Genomic DNA, 8,948 nt, shown 5'->3' with positions numbered 1-8,948 from the left:
CCTCCAGGGCCCCCTCCACCTGGATGGGGGCTCAGGGGCAGGCCAGGCCCAGCAGTGTGGAGCAGAGGACGCCTGAGGATGTGAGAGCTACCCGCTGCTGGCCTGTCCATCGAGCCTCAGAGCTTCCTGCTGCCAGGCTGGTCCCTCGAGTCTCGGCTCTCTCGTCCCTGAAATGGGGACTTTGGCCCCACCCCACACAGATGGGTTAGGCACCAAAGGAGAGATGGCCGAGTGCAACGGGAACCAACAGACAAATGCAAAGAAGACAGCCTTGGCTGGTGTGGCTCCTGGATTGAGCATCGGCCTGCGAACCAAAGGGTCTCGGGTTCAATTCCCAGGCGGGGCACATGCCTGGGCTGCGGGCTGGGTCTCTGGTATGGGGCACGAGAGAGGCAAACTCACACTGATGTTTCTCTCCCTCTCTTTCTCCCACCCTCTCTCTAAAAAAACAATAAAGAAAATAAAAAAAACATGTGGGGTGGGCTGGAGGGATGGGGAGAAAAGGCATACAACTGTAGTTCAATAACAATAAAGATTTTTTAAAAAGAAAAAAACACGCAAAGGAGACTTTATTTTCAATGCACACCACCTACCCCCATGCCCTCCGGGGTCGGGCCACTGCCTTCTCCACTCGGCCCTGGTCTCGGTTCCCGAAGACCTTCAACAGCCTGTGGACCCCTCTGGGCCCAGCCCACGGCCTTGGGGACAGCTTCACTCCTGGTGCCAAGACCCAGACTCCTGGGGAGGCACAGTGACCGGCCTACTTCTGCTAGAGGGGCAGCCCCTGCTTGATCCTCAGTGGCCAGGGACAGAACTGTGGGTCCATGGGGCTGGTACTGCAGATGGCGACAGGGTCAGTGAAGGTGTCGCTCTGTGCCCAGCACACCAGGGAAAGCTCAACACTTAGTCGCTGGGGGTCTCAGCATCCTTACTGTTGCTGGGGACATCGGCAAGGGGGTGGCTGGAGGGCCCCAGAAGGGGGAGTTGGGTGGGGACAACATGGAGGTTGGGGGGAGGAGTGGTCTCTGGCTATCCTCAGGCATGCCCTGCGCCCTGTCCAGGACCATGAGAGGGACCACGTCCATCTGGGCCCCTCCCTCAGCACAGGGAGGTCTATTTTGCAGGGCTGAAGGCAGCCCCCCTGGCGGCGCTGGCCTTCGGGGCCTCAGAAGGCCATGCTGAATCCCTTGAGGGGCTCGGGGTGGCTGTCCAGCGCTGGGTGTGTGATGACCAGGCCTGGCTTTGCTGCCCTCACAGCCCGCAGCTCCTCCAGCGAGCGCTCACTCAGCTCCATGGAGGCCAGACTGTAGCCATGGACACGGGACGAGGGGGGAATTGGTTGGGAGGGAAGAGGAGTCCCGGGTGGGGGTAGGTGGTGACAGGGGAGCAACAGGGGGCAGCAAAGGTACACAGTGACAGAAGATGGCCTGTCAGGGGCTGTCAGAGGCTGGGGAGAGGGGCAGGAGCTGGGGGCCGAGTCTTTGGGGAGTGAGAGGGTGCTGGCTCATTGACCCAGACTGTCCCCATGGGCACCAGATGACAAACGGACATTCAGTCTGGCGGAGTGTCGAGGTACGGGCTGGGCCAGGGCTTTGGAGGCTGTATCTCCAGGGACTGTGGTGACTCAGGGAGAACCTGGGAGGGGCTCTTCTCCAAGGTCAAGGGGAAGCCCCCAGGTGCCCGCCCCAACCTGGGCTTGAGAGGTGCGTCCCCAAGCCCTTCCTGCACCTGAGGGTCTGCAGGTGGCATCCTGGATGCTGCAGGACCGCACACAGGTAGGTCAGCATGGGCTCCGACAGCTGGCAGCCACTGAGATCCAGGGTGGCCAGTGCAGGGCTGTGCCGGAGCAGGGCAACCAGGTGCTGGAGGGCTTCCTGGAGGCCAGGTTGCTGTAGCCTGGAGAATGGTTGAGCTCAGGAGCCTCTGGGGGGGCCCAATCCTGGGGGGACCCCACCCCCTCCCTAGGTCCCTCCCAGACCCAGCCTCACCTGAGTGTCTGCACCCGGCACCTGGGCCAGGCCAGGCCCTCGCTCAGCACACGCAGGCCCTCCTCGCTGAGCCCGTTGTGGAGGAGGCTCAGCTCGGTCAGGGCAGGGGCCTGCCTCAGGGCCTCGGACAGGTCACGGCAGGCCGAGTCCGGCAGTCTGCAGTGGGACAGCCTGGGGTCCGGAAGCACAGGGTCTGTCTCAGGCTCCTCAGCCGCCACGCGGCCCCCAGCTGTGCAAACTGCCCGCTCCCTGGGGCTGAGGCCCGGTCTGGAGATGTGTTGGCAGCACGGCCTCCCTGCCCTTTGTCACCAGGGTGTCCCTGGGGGCAGGACCGCACGCCAGGCTTCCCCAGGACACCACGGCACATGAGCTTTAGGAGGAGCCCACGCAGACTCTACCCTCTGCGCGTCACCTCCACGCACTCGTCCCTCTAGCTAAGGTGGCCGCAGTTTGGCTGCTGGGTCCCCAGCAGCCCGGCAGGGTGTGGCTTCTGCTCTTCCTGCCGCACTGGGTAGATGCTGTAGGGCTGATGGCCATTCCGCTCCCTGTGTTTGCTTCCAGTCACTGGAAACTCTCAGTTCCCACGAAGCTGCCGCAGCGCCGTGACAGACGGCCCTCCTTGCCGAGCCCCACGCACACCAGCTCTCCTGTTGCCCTGACTTCCGCCGGCCGGGTACCGACCACAGGGAACGCCAGGACGCACTGAGCTGGGAACCTCGCTGATGCTCACGGCAGCCCTGAGGCCGACCTCCGTCTCCGTGTCCCAGGGGAGGGGCCTGGAGCTTGGACGGACTGACCCGCCAAGGGGGCAGAGTGCAGCCCGGCCTCCTCTGCTGCCCCTGAGAGTCCAGAGGGGCTGCTCGGCAGTTGTACGTGGTACGGAGCATCCCCCCTTGGACGGGAAATACATTCTGCTCTCCTGCATGCCCCCCACCCCCGAGAGCTCAGCTGCACCTGCGTCTGGATGGAACCCAGCCAACCCCCTTCCTAACCAGCACCTATGTAGTGAGGGACCCCTGCCCCTGCCCTCTGCTGCCCCACCTGGTCAGAGCCTGTGGACCCGGCACAGGAAACCAGAGGCTCCAGGCTGTCAGCCCTCTCCTCAGCCCTCCCCAGACAGGGACACACCTCTGTCCTTCCCAGGGCACGCTGCTCTGTGTCCCTTCCGGGAAGGGGTTGGGGGCATGGTCACTCACGTCAGGCTGGTCAGACCGCACTGCTGGTCAGTCAGGGCCTCGCAGAGCAGGCGCAGTGAGGAGGCCTGGGGTTTTCTTGTGGTGGCTTGAGAACTGCTGGGGGAGAGAGAGGTGAAGCCCCCCGCCCCTTCCAGCCCCTCCCTTCTCCCCGTGGTCCGCAGGTGCCCGATCTGCCTTCGTCCTCACCCCAAGCCCAAAGTGGACCCTCTCACCCACGGCCCCACGCGCCTCCCGCTGCTGCCTGCTGTGCAGGGCCGTGGGGTCGCAGATGCTGAGCACGTGGGTCAGGTGCAGGTGGGGGCTAAGTGCCGGAAACACCAACACCAGCCTCGCCTGGGGGGCAGCTGAGAGCCTGGCGAAGGAGACAGGCATGGCCGGCTGTTGTGACACCTGGTGTACTTGGGGGTGGGCATGGGGGGCACGGGGTACTTGGAAGGCTGCCCCACAACGGCGGGGGCAAAACTGGCCCTAAGGTCCTGCCTCTGGTAAGGTGGTTGAGCAGGCTCCCCACGCCCACCAGGACCTGCAGGTGGGCAGGCGGTGGATCCGCGCCCACAGAGCAGGCCTGGGAGAGGAAACCCGCCCCCGGGACTCACGAGCTGCCGCCCAGGCTGTTCTGCAGTCGCTTCACCAGGCTCTTCTTCTTCTTCTTCTGCAGGGCAGGCAGTGTACAGCTGACCAGCCGCAGCGCCGGTCCGGCCGGGCAGCACCGCACGCAGTAGCTCAGGACAGCCAGGTCCATGCGGCTCAAGCGCAGGCGCTCCAGCGCGAGCTCAGGGTGGCCCCGCAGGGCCTGGCGCACGAAGGCGCTGTCCTGCGTCTCGTACAGGCAGTACAGCAGCACCATCAGGAAGCTGTATTCCCCCTCCCCCTCCTCCTCGTCCTCCTCGTCCTCGGACTCTGACCTCTCAGTGCCCTTGAGCGAGTTGGTGTCCTCCGCTCGCTCTGGCGCCGCCCTGGGGCGACCCTGGCCCTGGTCCCGCGCCCACTTCAGGACATCCTGCTTCACGCGCTCCGAAACCACGCAGCCGAAGTGGTGCTCAACGTCATGTAGCCGCTCCACGCTCAGCAGTCCGAAGAGGAAGCGCGTGGTGAGCGCCAGGTGGCGGCGCGGCTGCGGGTCTCCCCGCAGAAGCTCTCCAACTCCGCCAGCCGGCGCCCCGGGAGGCCCCTCGTCCCCCAGCAGGTAGGAGAGCGCAGCGAAGAACTCCTGGAAGCTCTGGTCAATGAACTGGTAGGTGACCTCGGCCTGGAGCACGCCCGGCAGCTCTTTCTTGCTGAGAAACAGCGTCTGCACCTTGGAGCCACGAAGCTGCAGTCTTTCCAGATCCTTCTCCGTGAAATGCGCCCTGCGCCCCAGAACACCTTCGCGGGCCAGGCGGCACAGTTTGCGCAGCTCGCCCTGCAGCTGGGGCCGGTCCGCCGCGGGCGCCGGGCTGAGGACGCTGACGACGAAAAGCAGGTACACGGACGTGGTGGTCTTGGTGGTGCGCGACAGGTCCTGGCCGAGCTCGAGCTGCTGGCGCAGAACCGTGCACACGATCCAGCACACGAAGGGCACGAAGCACAGCGAAAACAGCGTCTCGTTCTCCTTCACGAAGCGGTAGGCGCGCTCCGCCCTCCACTCGTCCTGGAAGAACTTGTAGAAGTATTTCTTCTTGTCCTTGTCGGAGAAGCCGCGCACCTCGGCGCACTGTGGGGAGCACAGGCGGCCCTGCAGCCCGCCCGGGGCGGCGGCGCGCGTGGTCACCAGCAGGCGGGCCCGGGGCAGGAGCGCCTTGCTCAGGAGGCCGCCCAGCACCCGCTCGCCGCCTGCGGCCTCGAAGGGGTCCGAGCAGGGGGCGGCCTCCGCCGGCCCGGGCGCCGGCAGCTCGTCCGCGCCGTCCAGGATGAAGAGCAGCCGCTCGGACTTCTGGAGCATCTGCCGCAGCGGGGCGCTGCGGTCCGGGCACTGGCCCAGGATCAGGTCGGCCAGGCTGCACGCGCCGGGCCGCCCCAGCAGCTCCGCGCAGGGCAGGAAGAAGGCGAAGTCCACCTTGCCCTGGTACAGCTTGCCCGCCGCCCAGTCGTAGAGGATTTTCTTGGCGGCCATGGTCTTGCCGATGCCCGCCGGTCCCTGCAGCACCACGGTCAGCGGCCGCTGGCCCTCCTCGTCGCGGCTGAACAGGCGGTTGAAGGTGTGGGTGTCCGAGCGCTGGGCGCGCTCCGGCTCCGGCTCCTCCGCGGGCCCCGCGGCCTCGCACTCCGGCGCGGCGCTCTCGGGCGCGATGAGCAGCTTGGTAAAGCGCTTGGTGATCTTCACCGAGCGGGCGTTCCTCTCCTTCACCTTGGCGTGCTGCCGGAGCACGTGCTCCCGGTATTTCTTCTTGTACTCTGGGGACGGGTGGTCGGGGGCCGGGGAGGGGGCCGGCTGTGTCAGCTGACCCCCGGTGCCCGCTGCGCTCCCCACCCGGCTCCAGGCTCGACGTCCCCGGCTGCGCCACGACCCCCCGACCCGTTGGCCCTGCCGTACCCGCTGCTCTCTGCGAGCAGCTGTAGGACCCAGACTGGCGCGAGGGCACTTGTGCTCTAGCCCAGGACAGCCCAGGGCCTGCGCTTCCCACCCAGAGACCTACCGGACACGGAGAGCAGCGCCGCGGAGCTGGGGCCGAGCCCTGAAAGGAAGACCTGCCGTGAGGCCACCGGCACTCGAGGGGGGAGGGGCGCAGTGGGGGGTCGTGGCCACTCCCAGGGGCACCCGGGGATCCCAGCCTCGGGCCCGGGAACCTGTGGGCGAAGCCTGCGCGGGCAAGGGGCGCGCCGGGCTTTCCTGCGGAAGCGGAAACGAGGGTGGCTGCGTGCCGACCCTGCCCGGACGAGAGGGAATGGAGGGGTAGGCACCCGGCGCCCCGCGCCCCGAGCTCACGCTGCAGCCGCTGCTCCTTGAGCCAAGCCGCGATGTCGCGCGCGTCCGCCCTCTTCAGGGTCTTGCGGGCCACGTCCAGTGCGGGCTCCGGCCCGTAGAACTGGGTCAGCTGGTCGGCGAGGTCCACGGCGTCCGCCCTCTCCAACCGGCCCCACGGGATGCTTCGGCCGTCCACCGGCGCGTCCCGCAGCTTGTGTCGGAAGCGCTTCAGCTGCTCCTGGCTGAGGTCCTCGAGTGCAGCGAGAAGCAGCTCGCGGGCGGCGGCGGCGCGGGGCTGCACGCTGTGGGCCAGCGGGTGGGTGAGCAGGTTCAGCACGTGGGCCCCCGTCCGGAAATGTGCGCCCGCCTTGCTGCACCCGGCACCCGAATCCGGGTGCCCACGATGGGCAGGGGCTCAGACCCACGGGAATCTCCTCAGGTGGCTCCAGGCCCACACTCTGCAGGGAGGGGAGTCTTCCCCTCCCAGGACCCAGGTCAGGGTTTTGCTCCCAGGCATTCCCAGATTTTGCTGGTGAAAGTGTCGCAGCCTGGTGGTGAGGTGGGCGCACTCCAGGGTGGGTACTGGCTGCTTAGGGGTGCCTTTCTGCTTCCTGCCTCCCCTCCCCACTCGGTGACTTTCACAGGCCTGGCCTGGCCAGGTCAAACTCCGTAGCTGAGGTGGTAAGGAAGGCTGTGCCCTCTGCTTCCCTGCCTTCTCTCCCCTGGGAGCCTGGGGCCACATGGGCTGTGCTCCTGAATCCCCACAGCGCTGCGCTCAGCCCCAGCCAGGGGCCTTGCACCCGGGTCGGCGGGGTCTGTGTCTCAGCACCGGTGGGGAATAGACCCTGGGAGGCACCCCTAGAATCCAGAGCTGGGGGCCGTGGGGGAAGGGTGTGGATGGGGGCCGTGAAGCCCAGGGAGCTCTCAGGGTGAGGCGCTGGCCCCAGCGACCTAGACTAGCCGGTTCCCAAGTCACCGCTCTGAAACACAGCACTCACCTGGAGCAGGGAGCCTCTGGCTCATCCATAGCCACGGGCCCTAGGTCTAGGCCTCTGGGACAGAGGTGGGGATCAGGGAGGTGACCCCTCTGCACAGTGACTGGAGCCAGGTCCTAAGGGGCTATCCAGCACTGTCCACGCCCTGGGCCCAGGTGCTTTAGCTCAGCCAGTGCTGAAACATCCATCCGACAGACACCCGGCTCTGAAGCTCAGGCTCTGCACACCTGTGCACTGTCACCCTTTCAGAGCTCTGCCTGGTGACCTTTGAGTCTCTCCTCCTTTTCATTCGGTTAACGTTCCCTGAGGACCCATGGGGTGTGGCAGTGAGGCCTGGCTGTGAGCAGGTAACTGTGCAGATCAGGGTGGACTGCATGGAGGAGGTGGCTGGCTCAGAGCTAGGTTAAATTCTAGGCAGGGGTGAGGAAGGGCTTCCTCGGTGGAGGGAGACAGAACAAAGGAGGAGCTGGCAGTGTTTTCAGGGAAAGGAAGGCTGTCACCTGGGGCCAGGAGATACAGGACAAGGAGGACTCTGTGGCTTCCAAAACTGGGCTTGAGCAGGCTGATGGGAAGCGGTTTGGGCGTGAGGAGGATGTGTGACTGATGTGGGACCACACGGGCCATGTGAGTGTGGGGTTCTCCTGACAGTGTCTGCCTGTGTGAGCACGTGAGTGCTTGCGTGGACAGGTCAAGGCTCAGTTGCGGGGGGGGGGCACCCCAGCCCCTGCGAACGCTTCCTCCGCTTCCTCCTGTCAAAGGGACTTTGCCAATGTGGTTAAGTTCAGGATCTTGAGATGGGGAGATCATCCTGGGTCATCCAGGTGGGCCCTTCGTGTCCTCAGGCCTCATGGAGGGAGGCAAAGTGACGGGGAGGCTGCTGGCTTTCCTTCCGGAAGAAGGGCCCCCGAGCCCAGGGGCTGAGAAAGGCCTGTTCTCCCCAGAGCCTCCGCGGAAAGTGCGGCCGGGCCCACGCCTGGGTCTCCGCCCGGTGAAACTGGCTTTGGACTCCCGACCTCCGGGACTGTGACAGAAGAAACGTGTTGTTTGAAGTTGCTGCGTTTGCAGTAACTTGTTTCAGCAGCCAGTGCGTGCGAGAGCGTGCGTGCACGAGCGTGTGTGACCCGCATCTTCCCGAACGCACATCTTCAGACAGGCGCCTGCCCGCGGGCTGCTGTCTTCCTGGCCCCGTCACCTGCCGACCCCAGGTCACCCCTGCGTTCTGTCCGGCTTCTGCCAGGACTTGGGGGAGGGCGGGGGGGGGGCCCACTGGGGGGGGCCCACCCACTGACCTGGCTGCCCCCCCACTGACCTGGCTGCCCTGCACATGGGCAGCCGCATGGGCCCACGTGCTGGGGGACCAATCTCACCTGCTCCCACAGAGCCCTGAGAGGTGGAGAGCGAGCCTCCCACAGAGCACGGGGTGGGCGTCACCCGCGAAGCAGAGCAGTACACAGGGGCTCCAGTCGGCAGGGTCCTGGGGACACTGTCTGGGCAGAGCCTGCCACAGCTGCCTGGGGTGACGCCTGCCATGGCTGTCTGTGGGGTCCCTGCCTCCGCTGCCCTGACACGCTGGCGTTCCGCAGCGGGCACTTTGCGGGATGGCAAGTGCAGCCGTTGTAGAGCTTGGCTCGGCACGGACGCTGGACGCAGCACTGTCCGGCAGGCATTGGTGGGGGGAGGCAGGGGTCCTGCCACTCGCCCACCCGGGGTGCTGGAGCACGGACGGACACTCCCCACGGGCACTGGCACGCACGGGCACTCCCTCTGTGCCGGCGCACGTTCGTGAGGAGAGTTCCCCGCAGCTGCGCTGTCTGCCTTCCTTGCCGCTTTCAACAGGACGGGCCACCGTCAAAGGCACAACCTCCTAAGCCACACCGTCTGGGAC

At 66.0% G+C, this 8,948-nt stretch overlaps 1 protein-coding gene across 2 annotated transcripts; it reads right to left on the bottom strand.

Annotated features, from left to right (window-relative positions):
• Positions 1-560: 560 nt before the first annotated feature.
• NLRP6 (NLR family pyrin domain containing 6) lies at positions 561-7,324 on the bottom strand. 2 transcript variants are annotated; one of them, XM_053925323.2, is made up of 8 exons: positions 7,067-7,324; positions 6,090-6,370; positions 5,800-5,838; positions 3,781-5,557; positions 3,185-3,280; positions 1,989-2,159; positions 1,729-1,896; positions 561-1,304 (listed from the first exon to the last, which is right to left on the bottom strand). In XM_053925323.2, exons 1-8 carry the CDS (start codon positions 7,093-7,095, stop codon positions 1,166-1,168), a joined length of 2,700 nt encoding a protein of 899 aa, XP_053781298.1. In that variant the 5' UTR covers positions 7,096-7,324; the 3' UTR covers positions 561-1,165. The 2 variants fall into 2 exon arrangements, with proteins under 2 accessions (XP_053781298.1, XP_045039443.2); XM_045183508.3 differs by having other exon boundaries at positions 3,185-3,277; positions 7,067-7,322.
• Positions 7,325-8,948: the final 1,624 nt, after the last annotated feature.

The sequence above is a fragment of the Desmodus rotundus genome, chromosome 5 (assembly GCF_022682495.2).
Source record: "Desmodus rotundus isolate HL8 chromosome 5, HLdesRot8A.1, whole genome shotgun sequence".
NCBI classification, from domain to species: Eukaryota; Metazoa; Chordata; class Mammalia; order Chiroptera; family Phyllostomidae; genus Desmodus; species Desmodus rotundus.
The sequence above is the reverse complement of the archived record's forward strand: the minus strand, read 5'-3'. Positions and strand labels throughout refer to the sequence as shown.